This window comes from Dipteris shenzhenensis, chromosome 6, assembly GCF_047967505.1.
Source record: "Dipteris shenzhenensis isolate YYH24624 ecotype China chromosome 6, Dip_SZ_1.0, whole genome shotgun sequence".
Lineage (NCBI taxonomy): Eukaryota > Viridiplantae > Streptophyta > Polypodiopsida > Gleicheniales > Dipteridaceae > Dipteris > Dipteris shenzhenensis.
The window spans coordinates 35,014,965-35,038,150 of NC_141601.1; the positions used below are offsets into that span (position 1 = coordinate 35,014,965).

The 23,186-nt window shown below is 43.1% G+C and overlaps 1 protein-coding gene across 1 annotated transcript in view; it reads right to left on the reverse strand.

Annotated features, from left to right (window-relative positions):
• Positions 1–7,905: 7,905 nt before the first annotated feature.
• Positions 7,906–23,186, reverse strand: part of LOC147901106 (calmodulin-binding transcription activator 3-like) — a 74,012-nt gene continuing 58,731 nt past the window's right edge. Inside the window, exons 10-12 of the mRNA XM_087376115.1 lie at positions 9,976–10,576; positions 9,442–9,756; positions 7,906–8,620 (exon numbers count right to left, since the gene is read on the reverse strand). Coding sequence (XP_087232241.1) covers positions 8,519–8,620; positions 9,442–9,756; positions 9,976–10,576 — 1,018 coding nt within the window. The 3' untranslated portion in view covers positions 7,906–8,518. The remainder of the gene's footprint in view (positions 8,621–9,441; positions 9,757–9,975; positions 10,577–23,186) is intronic.

Genomic DNA, 23,186 nt, shown 5'->3' on the forward strand with positions numbered 1-23,186 from the left:
CTCTTCTTTAGCATGCATGCTTACGATCCTTTTGTCCATATTGTATCCTCCTCCATGCTTGCAATGCTCGAAACATGGCATCATTATGGACGTTGAAAAGTTTAAAGTGACACCATGATCCTTTCCAAAAACCTCTCATAGTATATGTATGTATGTATGTATGTATGTATGTATGTACGTATGTATGCAGGTAGGTAGGTAGGTAGGTAAGTAGGTAGGTGTGTACATATGTACGTAAGTACGTACGTACGTATGTATGTATGTATGGAGAGGGGAAAGGTCCAAGCATCATGTCATATAATAGAGAATTTAAATCGCATTACTCCAGTGACACCTTTGAAGAAGATGCAAATGCAAGTAAACTTGTTAGCATGTAGAGCATTAAAGAACAAAGTCTATCACTAGAAATAGACATTATGCAAACCTTCGCATACAACTTTGATGAAATAAACGCCTTATTGATGATCAGAATATCAAAATATACAAAAGATAAACCAACGCTAACAAATTTTGTCTTGACAACAACATTCTAATCTAGTAGACAGACTGAGTATTACATTAACACTTTCAAACTATTATAGTAAACATGAAAAAGAAACGGATAGCAAAGAATCCCTCTGATACAATCAAATATTGCAAATCAATATTTTCAAACTATTAGAGTAATATGAAAAAGATATGGTGTCACCATTTGTCTTTTATATAAAAGTAGCTTTTAGAAAGCAAGCCCTAGCTTTTTACTAGGCCTAGTCTATGAAAGAAAGGCCCCAGACCTCCCAGATGCATTCAGAATTGTACTCAGCTTCATGCTGTTTTCAAAGCTAGTTGTACAAAGTATTTTCTACTATAATCAAGACCTTCGAGGGGGTCCAACCCTTATTTATAGGCCCTAGTGCTGTGTTTTGTTCTCTCTTCCCCCCTCCCAGAGCTCTTTCTACTCCTACAAATTGTGTCTCCACCTACCAGACCAAATTGTGATTTGTTCCAGCTTCGTTATCTTGCAACAGTTGCATGTGCGAGTCCGTACAAGAGAGATTCTGCTATAATTTCTATTCCAGCCATCTAAATCTGCCACAGTTAGGGTTTCTAGCCCTTCCGAGAACCCCAGAGTTCCAACAATTTGCTTAGTAGGCTCCAGCAGGCTGATCTTGGTATTGGTAAAGGTTTTAGTGGTATAAAAGGGGCTTTTGCTACTTTCCTTGGTGGCAATGGTCCAAAGAACTCTATCTTCAAGATCCAAATTTTGGAGAAATTATGAGGACTATTCAGTAAGGGCAATCATCTAGTTAGTACTCATTGAAATATGGTTTCCTCATGAGAAATGATCACCTTTGTGTGACTCAAGATATGAGACCAAAAGTATTGGAATAATGTCATGCCCCTCCTTATGCAGGACATCGAGGTATCTCTTCTATTATGCAAGACACTGAAATATATTTCTTTTGGCCAGGGATACAAAAGGATATACACAAGTTGGTGTAGAAATGTCTCACGTGCCAAAAGGTGAAGTATGATTGGCACAAGACCCTGGGACTTTTTATGCCATTGCCCATACCACAGGGGCCATGGGAGATTATTGCTATGGACTTTATCTTTGATCTTCCTAGCTAGACATGCGAATGATGGGATATGAACCATAATTGACAGGTTCAGTAAGTAGGCTCACGTCATTCCAGTAAGAAAAACCATTAAGGCAGACCACATGGCAAGATTGTTTCTAGCACAGATCTTCCAGCATCATGGGATGCCTAAGTCGATTCTCAGCGCGATCGAGACCCCAGGATGACTAGTTTATTCTAGCAAGCATTGTTTGATAACATGGGTACAAAGTTGGATTTCTCATCTTCTTTTCACCCTCAAACGGATGGACAAAGTGAAAATGCCAATTCTACAATATTAGATCTTCTAAAGTGTTATGTGTCCAATTAGAAAGCCGAATGGGAAAGATATCTTCCTCTTGTGGAATTTGCATATAATAATACTATACACAACTCCACAGGAACAGCCCCATTCGAAGTCATTTATGGAAAGGTGATTTTGGCACCTATCTTTAGAATAAAGGACGAGATATTTGCAGCTGATCAGTAGTATGTTCAACACTTGGACACAGCCTTTCCCTAGGTTTGGATAGCAATTGAAAGATCTCAATAGAAGCAACAGAAGGCTGAAGATAAGCATAGGAGAGATATGAATCTCCAAGAAGGAGACAGGTGTTACTTAAGTTTGAAAAAGCACGTTTAAGAAAGATGAAAGGGAAGGAAAAGTAAACCCAAAACTGTGGGCCTAGATATTGGGCTTTTTCGAGTTACAAAGCCCATAAATGAAATCTCATATCAACTAGAATTACCCCAAATTTGGAAGATTCACAATGCTTTTCATGTGTCTCTTCTCAAGAAGTACCAAGGACCAGAGCCCACGGAACAAGTACAAGAAGAGCCACCAAAGGTAGAAGAGATGGAGGAGATCCTCCAACGAGAACAAATTGTATACCATACACAAAAGAAAGGGCCAAATGGTAAGGTCATTCGTAGATACCTTGTCAAGTTTAAGAACTATTTGGCACTTGATGTCAATTGGGTAGATTAGGACTTCTTTTCAGAATATCCTCAAGTTTTGCAATTGTATCAAGAGGAAGCTTTTTAGTTGAGGGAAACTAATTAGAAGCCGAGGGGATGTCACCATTTGGTACTTCTCTCAAGAAATAAAGTATCATCTTTATTAGAATTGACTTCGGTCAAAGAATGTTGACTTTGGTTAACAAAGAATCAGTTTTATTGTTTTACTTCACTTTGCATTGGTAAAAGAGAACTATGGGGATGCCCACAAGGGGCTAGGATTAGTCCAAGAACTAGGAATCCATGCATTTTACTAACCTCTAATGGCTTAAAGTTTTGAAATTTGCTTGTGCAATGTGTAGGACCCAAGAGAGGGCAAAAAGGTCCCAAGATTGGGGAGAAAAGCACAAAATGCAAGTCTCACAAGGCTCCAAAGCAAGGACAAGGGGGCGCCTCTTTAAAAAGAGGGCCCACAAGACTAAAAAGGCACCCAAAGCCTCTAATTTAGGAAGAGAAGCCTAAAAGCTTGGCTTTTATGTAAAAGTAGCTTTCAAAAGCGAGCCCTAGCTTTTTGCTAGGCCTAGTCTATAAAGGAAAGGACCCAGGCCTCCCAACCTCCTCCTTCCATAATTGTGATTTGTTCCAAATTCATAATCTTGCAACGATCGCACGTTTGAGTGTCTATAGTACGAGAGAGATTATGCTATGATTTCTGTTCTGGCCACCTGAATCTTCTGGTGATTAGGGTTTCCAACCCTTCTGGGAGCCCCAAAGTTTAAATGATTTGCTCCAGTAGGCTCCATTAGGTTGATCTTGGTATTGGTAGAGGTTTCATATGGAGGAGTTAAGAATCCTCATTGAAAAACCAATGTTCTTCCCCAAAATATTATGTCCTTCCCTTGAGAAAAGTCCCAAAGCATTGGTCTTTTGATGGAGAATGATCCTCATTTTGAGTTCACTATGATTGAGAAATGGCCTTTGAAAATTGGTTTTAAATGGATCTCATTTTGTCTTTTGGAAGCCATATGTAAATGGCAATTCCTTTTCAAAGCGTATATTCTTTGATGATGTGTCATTGAAGTCTCGTCAGGTCTTAACCAAATTTCGCAAGGACCTTTGGTTTTTAATTGTAGTTAGATTTGACTAAACCTTGACCATGGGGCAATGCATTGATGTAGCATTTGTTTGATATCTTGTTGATGTAGTAAAAGACTTGAGTTGATGACAATGTGGATTGATTAACTGAAGCTATTAGCTCAATTCAAGGATGCTTATAATGCAAGAGGCCTAAGATAATATGAGCAAGATTGAGAGTGTATCTCAAGTAATTCTTACGGGCTCCATTAGAGGTACTTTGTCGGATGTATATGACCAAATGCAAAGTGGTAACTCATATATGAGCTAGAGCTATGAGATTAAAGTAGCTAGAGACTCAAGCTAAGGTGGCAAAGTAGGGAAAAATATATGGAGTAGTTCAAGGCATTAGATGCTAAGCAACTTGAGAGAATTATGAGGTGATGAATTATGAGTCCTGAAGGCCTTGAGTGCCCCAACTTTTGGCAGGATCTACTGGAGTCAATGCCTAGGGTCCTTAAGCTTAATTGTCTTGTTGAATAGCTTGAGGGAATGATAAGCTCAAGATACACAAGGTATGGAGTCATGAAAGCTAGGAAACAATGATGAGGCAAAGGATGAGGAAGGTGATGTGGATATGATGGGAGGGAACATCCAAGGGTGAGGAAGGTGATGAGAGGCCTTGTTGGAGTTCTCGATGTACTCATGGGCTATGTGCCAAGTCCTCCACCATTGGAGAATCTTCTTGCCACTGTCACATTGGAAAGAAAATATAGTAAGCCAAGTCCTCCACCATTGGAGAATCTTCTTGCCACTGTCACATTGGAAAGTTGGTCAATTGTGGCTTCTTCCTCCATGCTTGAAGGTCTTCCTCGACTTCCATAGAAGGTCTTTTTCTATTTCCATAGTAGCTTCAATCATTGTTGAATTGGGTGTCGAGAAGGCTCAAAGAAAGCCCAAAGAAGGAAACCATATTCATTGGTCGACTATCCCAAGCTTGTGGCTCATTGCAGTCAAGAGCCAACCATGGTAAAGTACATTCAAATGTGGTCAACATGAGACCACTATGTATACGCAGTAGTTGCATACCTCTGTGTGTAATAAAGAGAGCTCAAGAGAGTACTTGACACCGAAATAGAAGCATCAATGGAAGCAAAGGATATAGCAAGACACCCTCAAGGTATCACCTAGGCAACAAGTGCACATCTTGGTCAAAGGTCTTCATGAGAGAGGAAATCTTTGTTAGGTGCATAGGCTCATACATAAACAATCCATATGGAATGAAGCCCCCACTCGTTGGTATTGTGCTCAACTCACTCTTGTGTACTTGTTCTCAACTCAGCCTTGGGCACTCTCACTCCTAGTGCACATGCTCTTTCAACACTAATAATGCGTGAGCATGTTCTAGCCCTATGATTCTTTCAATCTACCCTGAACCCTCCCCCCCCGCTTTCAAATACTCTTGCCACCACAAGGCTTCGTTGCTTGACACAAATTCGATACTAACCACAAAGGCCATAATCCCCTTTCGATGCCAAGTGTCATATTTTTCTGTAGTGACAATATGAGTTCTTTTTAGACCATGACAACCACAGCCTAGCCATTGTGATTCCCAATGGTTGTCTCATTGAATCATCTATGCTCATGGTGCTCTTCGTCTCATTCTCTCCTTCTCCCCCTTAGAGCTACTCTTCCCACCATCAACTTCCACTTTCTAGACCCTTTTCTCCCACTCTCAGATCTAATCTCTCAACCATAAAACTCCTAATTATATCTCAACCCTTACTCCCTACAATTGAATGAATGAGTAGCTCTCCATTCTTTCTCAATCTCACCCTTTCCTAATACATGTTGGAACCCCAAAAAATCAGGAAGCTCACAAGGCTCCAAGCTTTGTGCAGAAATAGAATATTATCTGACAATCTACGACACTCAAAACTCAGAAAACTACTCTCATAGTGGCTGACTAGTGCAAATATTCGACCACAGATTTGCTTGGCTCCATACATAACCAGATAGGATGCTTGGTCACCAAGATTTTTGAAGAACCTAAAAATCCACATAGTTTGCACTATTCTGATGAAAAATAGGTAGAAATCCGTCTCTACAAACAATACCTTATATTTCTGAGTATCAAAATGATTGTCCTTTTACAAGAACATCCTAACCAAGAAAAATACTAGCTTTTTGTCCTCAGTTTTTTTGGAAGTTACTTAAGCTGTAAAGGTCTTACTAAAGTTTTGTTCCTTGTCAAGCTTTCTAGAGAAGTCATACCATTCCTACTTGGTGGAAAGAGTGTAGGTAGGAGAAGAATTGATCGGGAGTATTGATAGCAAATGGGACGCAACAAGGTCCTCCAAAGGAAAAAGTGAGAGGGCGTGTGTTCTCATTGCCATGAGAGAGGGCGAGCTGTATTAGAATGTACCCAACGATCTACAAGGAGAGGAACCGTGCAGGAGAAAGATTAGAAGCATGTCTATTGGTTCTAGAGTGTGACGACACAGTGCAACTAAAGTACAACCGACAACCATCCCATATCCATTGGATGATTCTCAAATAGATAACCCGAATTCAGCCACAAGGTTCAAGGAGAGTGCAAGATGGGAAAAACTTCCCTATGCTCCCTGCATAAACATTTTGCACCAATATACTGATTTATCGAATTAGATCCCATTCAATATGCCTCCAACACTGTGACTCAAGCTGCCTCTTTAACAAAGGGTTGGTGAGGGGATCCAAGTGCAACTTGGTTGACAAACTTTCTGCATGATTACTGCATTGCATCCTAGGCAACACAACCTGCAGCTCATGCAAGTTACACCCAAAGATCAACATTGTTGAACCCAAAATCGCACACTGCTCTGCAAGCACTATTGCAAGTGCACACAAATGGAAGGGGACCCCTGCACACAAATGTGCAGGACATAGGAAAAGCAATGTGCAATCTTGCTTGCCAGACAAACTGCTCAAGAACCCAGCCACTCTTGTTCGCCTTCCAGTTCAGACCAGTAAGATTCACACGGTAGGGGATTACATGGAATCCTATCAAGATTTGTGCATGTGAATCCTATTCAATAATTGTAGAGGGGAAATAATGTGCCCCGTGTTCCAGCGATTATTTCTGTCAGGCTCCATCTGCAAGAGATTGCATTTAATTCTCCAAATATTTTTCATCAAAGCATACTCTCAATGCTATCCTCCACAAGCATATGCACCTGGCGCTTGAGGTCTTCTACTCTTCGTTCAGTAGGCCCATCTTTTTCCACCCATAGAACTCTTTCTAATGATAGATAAGGTTCAATCCAACATTCCCAAACGAAAACCTGCAGACCCCTCTCTCCAAGAACCTGTGTTCTCCGTTTGAAGCGTCTCACGGGAGTCCTCAAGTTGTGTAACACTCTCCCTCCCGTGTCTTTAACCCATAATAGGAAAGAAATCTTTGTTGCATCTCCCAAACCCAAAAGGCATCCAGAGCATGATAACGGCACTTAGCTCTCTGATCTAGTAGTTGTTGCTGCTCTTGCTGAGCCAGATCCCGTCTCTCCCGAATCCTAAGGTCAGAAGGGTGTTTCTCATCCTCTCTGTGGGGGTTTTAAAGAACCTATGTCTCTTCCCCCCATATATTACTGTCAGGCTCCTTCTGCAAGTGAGAGGATTAAACACTCCAAATACATTTCATCAAAGCCAACTCTCAAAGCTATCCTCAACAAGCATTTGCACTTGGCCTTTGAGGCACTTTTCCTATCTTCTACTATTCATGCTGCATCTTTTTCCAGCCATAGAACTACTTTCTAGTAGTCGGTAAGATTCTATAAAACATTCCAAAAGAATACATGCAGACTCACCTCTTCGAGAACCCAATCAAATGGCTACTTGGTCAAACTAGGGTTCTCCAACATGCCAATCATCCAGAAGTTCAAACATAGGTCTGTCATTGTCCACCCTAGATGATTGGTGACTCTATACAAATTTCCCAAAAGAATACCTGCAGATCCACCTCTCTAAGAACATCATCAAATGGCTACTTGGTCAAAATAGCCATTTCTTCCAACACGCCAATCATCCAGAAGTCCAAACATAAATCTATTGGAACTTCATATCAGGAAACATGCAATACCCATCCACAAAGTAAACTGCACTATGAATTGTCACCCTGGCACAAGTCCCTACATTCCGTCAAAATTTGAAACAGATAAATAGCATGTAGTTCCAGACAATCTTGACAGGAATTAATAAAAGAATAATGATGACGAAGAAAATCACTCTGTACTTTGTATAAGCCAAAATTAAAAAGTTGAATTTTGGAGTGTTTATACAAGAACAGGAAGATCACGTCTTCCTGCTTAGCAAATTTTCAGGCCCTTATTCTCACCTTCAATCTATATGAAGTTTCCTCTTCCATTCGGCCCCCTTGTTATAGGTTACTGCATCTCTTGTTTTCTTTACTCCAGAAAGACCGAAAAAAAATAAGGGAATAAAACTGATCAGAGTCTTTTGAAATGCAACCTTTTGCATTTTGAATGGCAACTGCTTTCCATATATATATATATATATATTTGTGTTAAAGTAACAGCGAAGCCCAACATGTTCAACCTTCAGAACTATAGGGAATTCTCCACGAACAAGTTTAGAAAAGGGCCATTTGTGGAAGGCCCCTGTAAAGTTGTATTGATGGGTCTACTGAGAAAATTGTGTTGACAATGTGAAAGCTACAATCATTGGCTGCTTCCAATAACAAACGTTAGCTGTTTCATACAAGGCCTGGCATCTACATATATTACATCAATTCAAGATGCATCTTACAAATGCTTGAGCAATTTACACGCTGCAAAAATTACTGAGGGTTAATGATGCTATGGAATACTATTTACGTAAGCTAAGGGTGCTCCTTATTGATCTGTTATAGACATTAGATAATCTTCACTGTATCTTGTATGCTCCGTGCTTTTGATATTGATTGATGTGTCATAAGCATCCCCTTCAAATTGAACCTGGGCATTCATAGAATCAAAGTGTCAACACTGCAAATAATAGAACATGCATTGGCATGAGCACACTGTAGAAATTTCAAGCTGCTTCAAGGGTTTGTACGTATAAACAAACAGCATTGAGTACAATACAAATAGATACATGTATAACAAAACAATATATCCCATCATGCACATGAGTATACAGAATTGCATTCAGCTTAATAGGCTGAGGATGAAGTGACTTGAAACAAACCAAATCCAAGGTCCTTATGGACAGCTAATAGCTTCCTTCTGTATGATTATAAGAGAAACCTTGTATGTGGACGACCAACAGCTATTATAATGTAGCCAGTAATTCTACCTTCCAAGCGGAGTGATATTGGACTGGTCTCAGAACTCCTATATAGACATTAATGACTCCGCTAAGTTGCCCGTAAGCTCAAGTTCAACTCATAGATCACCTCAATTAAACCTCTTATCCATACATCACATAGACAAGGGTAACTCATTGACAACTCTTTTGTTTGGTTGCCATAGCTACTACAAAGCAGTGACCATAGAAGGGTGTGAAAGCACAGTTATAACTGAAAGAGACGGCTATATTCAAACTTACTATGGTAAACAAAAACAAAACAGCTGCAGACTTCATAAAACTCCTAACCAAGCTAAGTGTATGGCATCCCTAAATGTGCGATCAGCATCCAAAGGATGATGCATATCATAATGAATAATGAAACCCATTTATTATGCACCTAATTACTATCAGCTTGAGACAATTACAGACCCAGCCACGACAAAAGCTAGGATTACAAGAAACAAGTTGCAGGGAGAAAATATCTTACCCTCGCTTTTGGGTAGCTCTCCAGTAGCCTCCTATATTGTTCTCGAGCTTCTGGAGATCTAACCATGGAGTGCACCCTTGCAAGAGCTTTCTCCAATCCTTCCTCTATCCGTTTTCTCCCAGCTTTCAAGAAGTCATCATCCCCATCACTTCCCAAAGGATCGTTCTTTGCTCCATTTTTAGCAGATCCATCAGCACAAAAGCCACGTAAACCTCTGCCTTTTCTACGCCATCTTAAGATAGCTTTCTCAACAATTCCCACTGACCATATAATTTTCTTGTAGTTTTTACGAGCCTGGTGTCCCCTGAAATGAGCCTGGTGGGGAAAAAAGGAGTCAGAGTCAACAATAATTTATCTAAGAACCATTGCAGCTTCTCCACTTACACAAGCCTCTCAATACCCTATGTTCAATAAAGGGCATCTTTCCCATCACTTTGGCTATTCTACAAGTGTCCAAATTTTATATAAAAATGATGCAAACTAGCTGAGCTTGAAACTGAGGAAAGAAGAAAGGAACTAACAGTGTCTGTATACCTGAATCTTGACAACGCGCTGACGAAAAATAAGGAAATCCTTGCGGCCTTTCCAACCACGAAATTTCTGCTGTATGCGTATTGCTGCAGATTGAGAGACTTCATCATCACCATAGGTTAAACTGCTTCTGTGCGTTTTTTGAGCAGCAACAATGTACCGTGCCTGCTCAGTAGAAATTCCATATTCATCCTCCTGATGCTGAACAGATTCCTGCCTCTTTTTGAACGACTGGACACGAAAAACTGATTGAATACGAGCTGCTGCCTGAGCAGCATTCCGTACAGCAGCAAGCGAATCCTGCAAAGAGAGCTGATCCTCAGATCCACCAGCACCAGGCTGAACAATCGTCCGTTCTGACACTGTTTCTACTGCTATGTCACCCATTACACCTGCTGAAGTGTTTTGAATCCTTCTTGACTTAATATTCAGGGATGAAAGATGGCTTGTAAGTGATGACTCCGCAAGGTATCCAGCGATTCCTTTGTGTCGCTCAATGGAAGCCAAATCAGCAGGAGTTTGTCCAGCTGGAAATTTACTTGTAGGATCAGTCTTTGCCCCTGGAGCTGCACCTGCCGCCAGAAGTGCTACTACCATCGCCTCTCTACACAAGGTTGGCACACCATCAATTGAGCACTCCATAAATATAAAGTCAATCGCTTAGTAAACACCTGGTAATTCTGTAGACTCTTGAACCAAGTAGCTTCTAGGCGTGCAAATAATCAAATTCAGAATCAGCAACCCTTGCACTAAAAATATGTTTCTCTTCTCAGGAGATGCATATCAATGTTCCACATGATGTTTAAATCTGTAGTTCCTAAACTTTGATTTATCAAACCCCTTGCTGATGGCACTTAAAAGGCCAACCAAATCACACAACACCACAGCAAACATTGCTTTGACATTGAATCTAAACAGTTGCAACCCCGTGCTGCACCACTGTTGGTGAAGAGTCTACCCCCCCCTGTCACGTGCCAGCACCCAAAACACTTCCAAAACTCCTTTCTTAGCATCTCTTTGAACTGTTCCCCCCAAAACCAGTTTTACACCCTTCCCCACCAGTTTTACCTCCTCCATTCTGTGGAGGGAGGGTCAATCTGCTCCTGCTTTGTACCAGTACTCTCTCTTAACATGGCCTTCCGGTTGGAGATCCAATGATCCCCTCTCAGGATATTCGCCTAATTAGATGCTCACCTGTAAGGCCCCAAACAAGAAGCATGAGCAGTAGCACAGAAAATTGATGGATACACATAACACCAAGGTTCAGCCATCTCAGTCAGATAGATAGGCTGATATATGGAGAGCGTCATAGGCTGTCTATTAAGCCACAAAACAAACTGGCTCATGATTAGCAGCCTGACATGATGACATGGCAGTGTGGCTGCTGAAACACAGCAATAATGTGGCATTACGCCATGTGCCATGTCGGAAGCCAATCGGCTGCTAATCTAGCATGTGGCCACATGGCAGATCGGCCTGCATATGTATTATCCAGTTCACCTGCTGGTAAGCCACTTCCCCTGCAACATGGGTCAGCTTGAGGCCATGCTTTGACCTATATAAAAGAAGAGTTGCACACTCCTCTCCACACACATCAACTCGGGGCTTTCACTCATCCAGTTGTTCACGATCTGTGACGTATTCCTTTCTCTATATCTTAGACTTATGGATGGTTTGATGAATGGACACTTGTGGAGGGTATGCCCTTTCGACAGGACACTTCCTATGAGGCACAACCCTTTACAAGAGACATTCTATGGAAGAGACACTCCTATTGTAATGTACCCTCTCATCAAGGGTCACAACCTTCACAAGGGGTACACACCTCTTCATGCACATATACTTTGGAGTACACACCTTTTCATGTGTGACTCTTCACTCTCTATATAAGAGAGGCCCAATTGTATGGATGACTACACTACAGACACTATACAGACACTCAAGCAATACAAATATTCCTTGTTCTCTGCTATTTCAGTCTCCTTTCTATTCCTTGGCACATTTCTAAATATAGTAAATCTAGGATTTCTTACAGTGGTATCAGAGCATCCACGCACATTGTGCATGGAAGAGATGGAGAGAATGAGCGTAAAAAAATTTTAGCGCCAACCCACCTAAAGTCATCAATGGCCTCTCCATCTCCCCCACATCACGAGTTGATGTGAATGGACATGACCAAAATCGTGTCTTTTGATGTGCTTGGGCTATCCCAAAACCAAGGGATGCACCTTTTCCACCATCGGACACACCTTTTGATGAAGAGTTTTGACTCCTCACCCAAGGGACACATCCCATCGTGGAAAAAAGGACACATCTTTTCGTGTGAGGACACCCCTTTTTTTAAGCAGGGTCACACCCCTTCATGAAAAGGTACACCTATTCCAAGGGTCACACCCCTTAGAATAGGCACACCTTTTGGCACCAAGCACCCTACAAAAGGGTACCTAAAAGGGCTCAAAAGGAAAACCAGTCCTATACCCAAGACCTAACCCTAGACTACCCAAGGGTTCTCCAAACCCACGTTTTAATTTTTGGGTAACCACCACCCAGCAATAGGCGCATACGTGCCCTTCGTCAGGCCTCCATCTTGCATAGTTCTCGATGGCCTGCACCAACCGACCCTATTGCATACCTGCCTGCACGACCTAGTGATTGAACAGACCCCCTTTGCAGCCTCTATCATCAACTTGCTGCCTCAATTTCTGCAAACAGAGCCAAGGTGCCAGAAATTCGCCATGATTACCTGCAATCAACAGCCTTTGCTGCCCGCAAATCAGTCAGGAAGCAAGAACAGCACCAGATGCAACGATTTGTTTCAAGCCTCTGCCAGCGAATTGCTTCTAAGCCTCTCCTGCTTGTGATCAGCAGCCTCGATGCCCTTTTCATCTTGATTCAGACCAGCCTGGATCCCGCTGGCTCATGTTGCCACCTTAGCCTGTGAACAGCGGCAGGCCAAGCCCTGCACTCCCATGGTACGCAGCAAATAGCACAGTCTCAAAGCAGAAGACAGCGCCAGGTTCCACGCAATCTGCCCTCTTCTGTTAATCGCCTCTGCCACGCCTTAATCAGCTTTGAAAGTCTCGTCAGGCGCCTTTTAATCGATGGACCTTCGGACAAGAGATTTTCAAGCCTTGCTATGCAACTAATTGGCAGATCTAATCTATGCCAGGTGGATTCTTTCCATTCTACTTCTAAGGATTCTCTTTCATATTGTTATTTGACGTTCATCATCAAATTACAGCAAATGAAAGCCTCCCCCTTAAAGCATGGAAACCCCTGGTAATTCCCCAGTCCTTCAAGGACACCTCAGGCATCATCTACCACACAATATCGTGTTCAGATTGCACAACCAGCCCATTTCGGAGCTTTTGCATCGTGGGTCTTCTGTGTCACGTGCCCTTCCAATGACTTGGACCACATCCTATACCTTCTGCATGAGGCATCTCAGTTACATTACTTCCTCAGCACAGTCCAAGTTGTGTTCCACGAGACACGTAGATACCCAGAACTTGATATTCCTCACGAGTTTGCTGTCCATCTTTGGAGAGACTTTTACCCCTCAGCTTCAGCATCTCCAGGGTACTCTCCACCTCCTTCAGCTCCGAGATATCCTCCTGCACAGGATGTACCTTCCCTCAGATAGTATTTACACTTTGAAGGCACTCCTTCTCCTGGATATCCTCCACTTCCAACAGCAAATCCTTATCCCTTCTCAGATCCGTGGACTCTGCAACCTACCCCTGTACTCTCACGAGCAATAACACCCATTTCGGCATCACCAGTGTTACCTCAGACAGGACCTCCTTTACTAGATTTCCACGGCTAGATCCATCCTGCTTCTCCTACCCCCTCCAACATGAGCAACCTCAGGGAGCAGCCCCATTCTTCTTCCGGGAATGGTACAAACTAGAGCGCAGGTTCGTGCTTTCTCACAGGGATCTCAGATATGTCGCAACGCTCGCGTGCAGCCTCTCCGGAGATAAGCGACTCAAGTCCAAAAAAGACCCCTGACGTCAACTTACAAGGCGAAGCACTACTTCAACTTTAAATTTTCCAGCTTTAGGACAGCATCTCCGACTTGGTCCAGAAAGTCCAACTCCTCCAAGATTCTCGCAGTACCACACATACAGAGGATGACGTGACACAACCAGACGACTATGTGGACTCATTCCCACTAGAGGTAGAAAACACTGAACTCCGTGCCCTCTACCGCTTACTCCAAGCTTCCAAAACTAAAAGACTTGACATTAAACTTCCGGAAGCCTACACTGGTCAACGAAATCGCCAAACAGTTGACCAATGGCTCGCAAAACTGTGCATGTACTTTGATACTGTTGACCTTACTGAAGATAAAAAGATTGCCTTGGCAGCCTCCCTCCTCAAGGATACAGCTTTCCTATGGTGGCAACGACGCTTAAAGGACGGCAAAAGTGTGTTAACTTGGGAACGTTTTGAACACGTGCTCCGTAAGCAGTTCATACCTGCCAATGCGGACTTCCAAGCACGTTCAAAACTCAGACAGTTGGAGCAAACAGGCTCCCTGTCTTCCTACATCTCTCAGTTCACCACATTGGTGCTGGAGATTGATGGTTTAACTGATGATGATCGCCTTCATGCTTTCATCTCAGGCCTAAATCCCTCGTTACGCATTGATGTCCTCAAAGCAAACATCACCACCACAGCTGGCGCTATTGCTTACGCAGAGCGCATTATAGATTTCCAAAACACAGGGAAGCAGAGTGCTAATAGAACACAGAACTCTACTATGGCCAAAGGTGCTCGCCCTCAAGATAACCTCAAGTTTAGAAAAAACTCGGGTTATCAAGTTCAGCGACAGTCTCAAGATCCCCACAAGTCTCAGATATCGTATGATGGATTTTAACAGAAGCACTACTCCAAGGATCGCACCTCTTCTTCTTCACAAAGTCATCACCGTCATCCCCAATATAAAGGTGCGGCCACTGATAAGAAGAACAACTCCAGCACAAAAGGACTTTATACCATCTATACAGGCGACCATAGATGGTTCGATTGTCCCAAGCGACCAAAGCGAAATTCCAATATGAAACCTAGCACTTCCCAAACAGAAGATGCTACCCTAGCACAAGACAAGAAAGGCAAAGCTGTTCGAATGGCAAATACCATCCACATGAGCCTTGCCAGCAACCCCGAACCTTCCCTGGCCGCTCAAGTACTTTGTGTCCAAGGATCAATTCGTGGAACCACGGTCACTATCCTCATCAACAGTGGCTGCTCTCATAACTTCCTAGCTAGTTCTATGGTCGACAAACTTCGGTTAACCACCAGTCCTAGTCCCATGGACTATCAGATTGAACTCGCAAATCGAACTACCTTCTTGTGCAACACCAGGATAAAAAACTTATCTTTTCGCATCCAACATTATACGGACAAGTTGAAATTCGACATCATGCCTCTTTCTCAGTACGATGTCATACTCAGACAACAGTCGATCTACGACTATGATCCATCAATCAGTTTTCGCAGCCATACTATCCAGTTTGTCCACCACGGAAAACTTATTGAGCTAACTAGTTCTAGGGACTCTCCTTCAACCCCAGTTGCCACTACCCTACAAGTAAAGAAGTGGGTTCGTAAACGTCAAGTAAAGACTTCACTTTTGTTGGTTACAACAGTAGAGGAGACACCAACAAAGGATCCTCCTGAATACCTCAATCAACCTTTTTTCCAGCCAGTTGATCACCCAATCGAACTTATTCCCAATAGTAATCCACCGTCGAAACCTCCTTATCGGGTTTCTTACACTCAAAATGAAGAAATCCAAAGACAGGTGACCGAACTACTCGACAAAGGTCACATTCGGCCCAGTCGCAGCCCTTTCGAATCTCCTATACTACTTGTGGAAAAAAAGAATAAGTCAATGCACCTCTGCATCGACTACCGAGCCCTCAACAAGCTTACTATCAAAAACAAGTATCCATTGCCTCGCATCGATGACCTCTTTGATCAACTTCTACACGCCACACGATTCTCAAAGATTAATCTTCGTTCAGATTATCATCAAATTCGCATACGAGAAGGCGATGAGTACAAGACAGCTTTTCGAACAAAGTATGGACACTATGAATGTTTGGTCATGCCTTTTGGGTTAAACAATGCCCCGGCCACATTCATGACACTAATGAACGACATCTTCAGGCCTTTCCTCGATAAATTCGTCATCGTTTACCTCGATGACATCCTCGTTTTCAGCAGATCCCTACATGAGCACAAACAACATCTTCACCAAGTTTTTGAAGTTCTCCGTGCAAATTCTCTCTACATCAACATTGAGAAGAGTGAGTTCTTCAAGACCCAACTTGAATATTTGGGACATGTTATTTCAGCTCAAGGCATCTCTGTGGATCCCAAGAAGATTGAGGTAATCCGAAACTGGCCTACTCCCAAGAATGTTCATGATGTCTGCTCCTTTCTCGGATTGGCAAACTTCTACCATACAAAGGTCTATCAGTTTTTCAAAATCGTAGCTCCTATGTCCAAATCTTAAAAAGCAGAGCAGTTTTTCAATGGCTTCCCGAAATAGAGTATAGTTTCCAACAACTCAAAAAAGCACTCACTACCACACCACTTATGGCTATTGCTGACCCAAACCTTCCATTTGAGGTCATGACCTGTCATCCTGCTTCAACATGTATCCACTTGCTAATGTCATCCTGCTTCAACATGTATCCACTTGCTTGGTACTATTTCTTTTTTGTTTTTCAATAGTATGCTCATTAGGAAATGAAATGTTTTCTTACTGTTCAGTTACGGACAATGGGGACTAGGTCTAGCATTTGAGGGTGGACCCCCTTGCTTGGGGTTATGGGCATTAGTGACCCACAAGAGTGATGGCCTCTCTTTGAGAGGGACATCTGGAAACCACACCCCACCTGAGAACCCAAACATGGGACCAATCAAATGCACAGATTGCATACTGACCTAGCAACCATTCAAGAGAATGTTCCCTGAGCTTTGGGTGTGGGCTTGCCAACATTGGAGATACAAGATAAGACGACAAACAAATGAGCTCAGTATGGCTCAATTATGACCTTAGAGTACGTCAATAGATAGTCCAAGCTGTTAGGAACCCGTAGGTGCGATCAGAATTGAATTCTGACAACTTTGAAATTTTAGGATTTTTTGGGAGTGACACGTGGCAGACTGCCACATGGAATCTGAGCTGGCAAGTCAGTCCACCTGTCCCACACACGTGGCAGCATGCATGGCAAGTGGCAGGGCATGCACGCCAAGTGTTTGGGCCCAAATCTGGTATATTTGGGGCGGGTTGTGGGCTGTCCTCTTTGGGACTGCAGCCCACCAAAAATCTGGGACAAGTGTCCACCTTCCAAGGAGGAGGGGGGGGGGGGGGGGGCGCTGAGCCTATAAAATAAGGCCTCTCCCCTTCATTCCTCACATGAAAAATTCGTCACTTTTCTTCTCCCTCCTTTTGGATCATGCAGCTCCTTGAGTGCAGCCAGCTTCTCCCCAGGCCATTCTCTCACCTCAGCAGCACTTTCTCTCTCTACAACAGCACATTCTCTCTCTACAGTTCCAGCCCCTCCTCTCCAAATATCTGCCCCCTCTCAGCTCTTCTGGAACAGCAGCAGCATCCTCTCTCCTTCTCCTAGCTTGGAGCAGCCACAGCCCCTTTCTCTCTCCTGCTGCAATCTTTCTCTCTCTACTGCAGAATTTCTCTCTCTACTGTTCCAGCCCATTCCCCTTGCAGAAATCTGCCTTTCTGTGCACCTCTGGAACAGCAGCAGCTCCTCTCTTACATCCCCTCCCTTGGGATCAGCATTGGCACTCTCTCTCTACAGCTATCACTCCATAAAAGCCTTCTCTCTCTAGCCTACAGGCTGTTTTTCTAAGCTGTTCTCATTCCAGCCCAATTTCCACACTCTCCTCACCCAAGGTAGCTTCAAAGGCATCAAGGACTTCATCTACAAAAGGGTCAAGTCACGAAGGGAGCCTGTATTGTCAAGTTTATCTCATTTACAGCACTATTTCATGTTGTTTCTACTATCTTTCTAGAAACTAGTGCTTGTCTCTAATGTTGGATGTAAGTGGTGACTGTTGCAGGCTTCTTCCTTGTGGATTGGGCAAGGCAAGAGTTGAAACCTGAACTTGGAGTCCTCCCTTTTGTTGTCTACCTTGTACATATGCTCTTCTTGAGTCTTGTATCTAGGTCCTAGGTTTTCACTGAGTTCATCGGTTTGGAAGGTGCATTGCACCTTGGTCTTGTATCTCCATTTTCAAGAATAAAGTGAGTCTGGATAGGGGGGGGGGGGGCCGTCTTGGCCCCTCAATCATATTGCAATTTCCAATGATGTCACTTTGTGTTTAAGCTATATAAGTCTTAATTCCAGCTTAATTGCAAACTCTTTAGTTCAAGTATATGTGTTTGGCAACTCGCAATCATTTCATTCAAACGCCTCTGCAAAATCCGTTGTCTGAATCGATAGAAAGCACCGAGTAGTTTACATTGGTATCAAAGCTTAGGCAATGGTCCTGTACTCTGTGCTTTCTCTTGTTGAGTCTCTTCTTCATTGAGTCATCTTGTCATCATGGCAGCCAATGGACCTGACCCTCCTCCTAACCTGCATGAGTTGAGTGCTCTCTTGTCAAACATTGCTCAACAGGTTCAAGTGTTGGAAAGCAACCAAGCAAAAACTCATGACATAGGGCCCCAATCCCAAGGAAGAGGCCGTGCGAACAACACCAACTCCAACAAGGAGGAAAGATCATCCTCTTCTTCCCCTCCTCGAGGTAGACGACATCATCGGAGTCCATCTCCTTCGAGACGTCCACGGAGACGAAGGTATGCAAAGCCAATATACTCGTGGAAAAGAGAATGTAGTGGCTGATGCCCTTTCTCGTAGACCACGGCTTCACCATATTTCAGTTCCCTATCATGATGAGCTAACAGCCCTGAAAGAATTCTATGAGGGAGATGCTGATTTTGCTCAGCCATGGGCACATTTGAAAGATGGAGGCACCCATCATGCCTACCACATCAGGGATGGCTATTTATTCATGGAGAACAAACTATGTATCACAAAGCAGCTTAGATCTAAAGTGATGGAGGAAAGCCATAACCCACCCTATGCTGGTCATAGGGGTATTGTGGCCACTTTTTCAGCCATGGATAATTTTTTCTACTGGCCTAACATGAAAAAGGACACTGCTGCCTACATTTCAGCTTGTCTCGCATGTCAAAAAGCTAAGTATGAGAGAGGAAAACCCAAGGGTTTACTTCAGGCCCTACACATTCCTGAGAGACCATGGGAACACATCACCATGGACTTCATTACAGGAATTCCCAGGACCAATCAAAATCATGACATGATTTGGGTGATACTAGATCGATTCAGCAAGCAAGTCCACTTCATTCCTTGCAGAAAGAATCTCAAGGCACCTGAAGCTGCCCATTTATTTATTAGACACATCTTTAGACACCACGACATGCCCAAGTCTATAGTATCAGATAGAGACTCAAAGTTCACTAGCAACTTCTGGCAGGCTTTGTTTGAGAACCTTGAAACTCTTCTAAGTTTTTCCTCAGCTTTTCATCCTCAAACGGATGGCCAAACTGAAGTTACGAATAGTACACTCTTGGATTTGCTGAAATTTTATGTGCACGACCAGCAAAACTTTTGGGAGGAATTCCTTCCTCTTGTGGAGTTTGCTTATAACAACACAATTCATTCATTTACTGGAAAAGCTCCTTTCGAAATTGTATATGGTAGATCTTTACCAACTCCACTCATGCAAACAAAAGAGAAAATCTTTGCCGCTGATCAATTCGTGGAGGATTATGACTCTGCTTATGCCATTCAAAAGGCACAAGAGAAACAAAGAGCAGCTGCAAATAAAAGATGGAGGGCGTTTGCAGTGAAAGAAGGCCAATGGGTCTTATTGAAATTTAAGAAAGCCCGGTTAAAAACCAAAGTGGGCAAAAAGCGCATCTACTTCAAGCTATCCTTTCGATATTATGGTCCTTTTTAGGTGTTGCAGGTAATAAATGATGTCTCAATCCGATTAAGACTTCCAGAGCATTGAAAGATCCACGATGTCTTCCACGTAAGCTTGGTGAAACCCTTCATTGGGGAACCACCTCAAGAGCCCACATTGGACGATGCACCTGAAGTAGAGGACACTGAGATCTTGTTGATCCCAAAGCAAATTATTCACCATAACTTCACTACATGACATCGAGGCACAACTCGCAAGATGTACCTTTTGAAGTTCAGAGGGCTCCCATCCCCACTGATGCCCAATAGGTGGACACAGCTACATTTCAGGAGTGTCCTGAAATCCTGGATGCTTATGAGGAAGCATTTCAATTGAGGACAACTAAATGAAAGACGAAGGGAATGTCATCTTGCTTCAACATGTATCCACTTGCTAATGTCATCCTGCTTCAACATGTATCCTTGCTTGGTACTATTTCTTTTTTGTTTTTCAATAGTATGCTTATTAAGAAATGAAATGTTTTCCTACGGACAATGGGGACTAGGTCTAGCATCTGAGGGTGGACTAGGTCTAGCCATTTGAGGATGGACCCCCTTGCAAGCTTGGGGTTATGGGCATTAGTTACCCACAAGAGTGATGGCCTCTCTTTGAGAGGGACATCTGGAAACCACACCCCGCCTGAGTACCCAAACATGGGACCAATCAAATGCACAGATTGCATACTGACCTAGCAACCATTCAAGAGAATGTTCCCTGAGCTTTGGGTGTGGGCTTGCCAGCATTGGAGATACAAGATAAGACGAAACAAATGACCTCAGTATGGCTCAATTATGACCTTAGAGTACGTCAATAGATAGTCCAAGCTGTTAGGAACCTGTGGGTGCGATTAGAATTGAATTCTGACAACTTTGAAATTTTAGAGTTTTTTCGTGGCAGACTGCCACATGGAATCTGAGCTGGCAGATCAGTCCACCTGTCCCACACATGTGGCAGCATGCATGGCAAGTGGCAGGGCATGCAGGCCAAGTGTCTAGCCCCAAATCTGGTAGATTTGGGACGGGTTGTGGGCTGTCCTCTTTGGGACTGCAGCCCACCAAAAATCTGGGACAAGTGTCCACCTTCCACTCTAAGCCTGGGGGGGCGGCTGAGCCTATAAAAGAAGGCCTCTCCCCTTCATTCCTCACATGAAAAATTCGTCACTTTTCTTCTCCCTCCTTTTGGATGATGCAGCAGAACCTCTCCAGCTCCTTGACTGCAGCCAGCTTCTCCCCAGGCCATTCTCTCACCTCAGCAACACTTTCTCTCTCTACAACAGCACATTCTCTCTCTACAGTTCCAGCCCCTCCTCTCCAAAAATCTGCCCCCTCTCAGCTCTTCTGGAACAGCAGCAGCATCCTCTCTCCTTCTCCTAGCCTGGAGCAGCCACAGCCCCTCTCTCTCTCCTGCTGCAGTATTTCTCTCTCTACTGTTCCAGCCCATTCCCCTTGCAGAAATCTGCATTTCTGTGCACCTCTGAAACAGCAGCAGCTCCTCTCTTACATCCCCTCCCTTGGGATCAGCATTGGCACTCTCTCTCTACAGCTATCACTCCATAAAAGCTTTCTCTCTCTAGCCTACAAGCTATTTTTCTAAGCTGTTCTCATTCCAGCCCCGTTTCCACACTCTCCTCACCCAAGGTAGCTTCAGAGGCATCAAGGACTTCATCTACAAAAGGTTCAAGTCACGAAGGGAGCCTGTATTGTCAAGTTTATCTCATTTACAGCACTATTTCATGTTGTTTCTACTATCTTTCTAGAAACTAGTGCTTGTCTCTAATGTTGGATGTAAGTGGTGACTGTTGCAGGCTTCTTCCTTGTGGATTGGGCAAGCCAAGAGTTGAAACCTGAACTTGGAGTCCTCCTTTTTGTTGTCTACCTTGTACATATGCTCTTGAGTCTTGTATTTAGGTCCTAGGTTTTCACTGAGTTCATCAGTTTGGAAGGTGCATTGCACCTTGATCTTGTATCTCCATTTTCAAGAATAAAGTGAGCCTGGATAAGGGGGGGGTCGTCTTGGCCCCTCAATCATATTGCAATTTCCAATGATGTCACTTTGTGTTTAAGCTGTATAAGTCTTAATTCCAGCTTAATTGCAAACTCTTAATTCAAGTATATGTGTTTGGCAACTCGCAATAATTTCATTCAAACGCCTCTGCAAAATCCATTGTCTAAATTGATAGAAAGCACCGAGTAGTTTACATGACCGACGCTTCCGACATCGCTACAGGAGCAGTCTTGATGCAAGAAGGCAGAGTTATTGCTTTTGACAGCCATAAACATTCCGATATCCAAACCCGATACCCGGTTTACGATAAGGAGTTTCTTACCATTGTACACGCTTATCGCTCTTGGAAACATTATCTCATGGGAGCCGACTCGGTGGTCAAGACAGACCATCACTCTCTAAAGTATATCTTTACTCAACCAGTCATGAACGCTCGACAAGCACACTGGGTTGAGTTTCTGGCCAACTTTCACATGACCATTAAGTACATTCCAGGACTACGCAATGTAGTTGCAGATGCTCTCAGCAGGTTAACTCTAGAATCAGCTATGGTAATCCCTACATTATTTGTGGATGTTCCGAATTCATTCAAAGGGAAGTATTTCAATGATAAAGACTTCGGCACATCAATACAAGTTCTTTCAAAAGATCAATCTTCGACTTCTGAATAGAAGATTTTCTCATCCTATTCTTATACGGACGACCTTATGTATTATCAAGATCGCGTCTGTGTACCACATGACAAGGATGTTCGACGTCTTTTGTTAAAAGAGCATCATATAGTTCCTTATGCTGCCCATCCAGGCATCAACAAGACTTATAGGTTACTCAGTGCAACATACTACTGGCCTCATATGAAAAGCGACGTCATCAAAATGGTTACATCTTGCTTATCTTGTCAACAAATGAAAGCAAGCCGACGACTTCTAGCAGGACTTCTTCAGCCTCTTCCAGTTCCAACTAAAAGTTGGGAAAGTATTTCCATGGATTTCATTACAACACTACTACGATCCTCCAGAGGTAACACTCAAATTATGGTAATTGTTGATCGATTGTCCAAAATGGCACACTTTGTTGCTTGCAAAAGCAATGCACAGACTCCGGACATCGCCCAACTCTTCATACAATACATCTTCCGACACCATGGATTGCCCAAGAATATCATATCCGACAGAGAT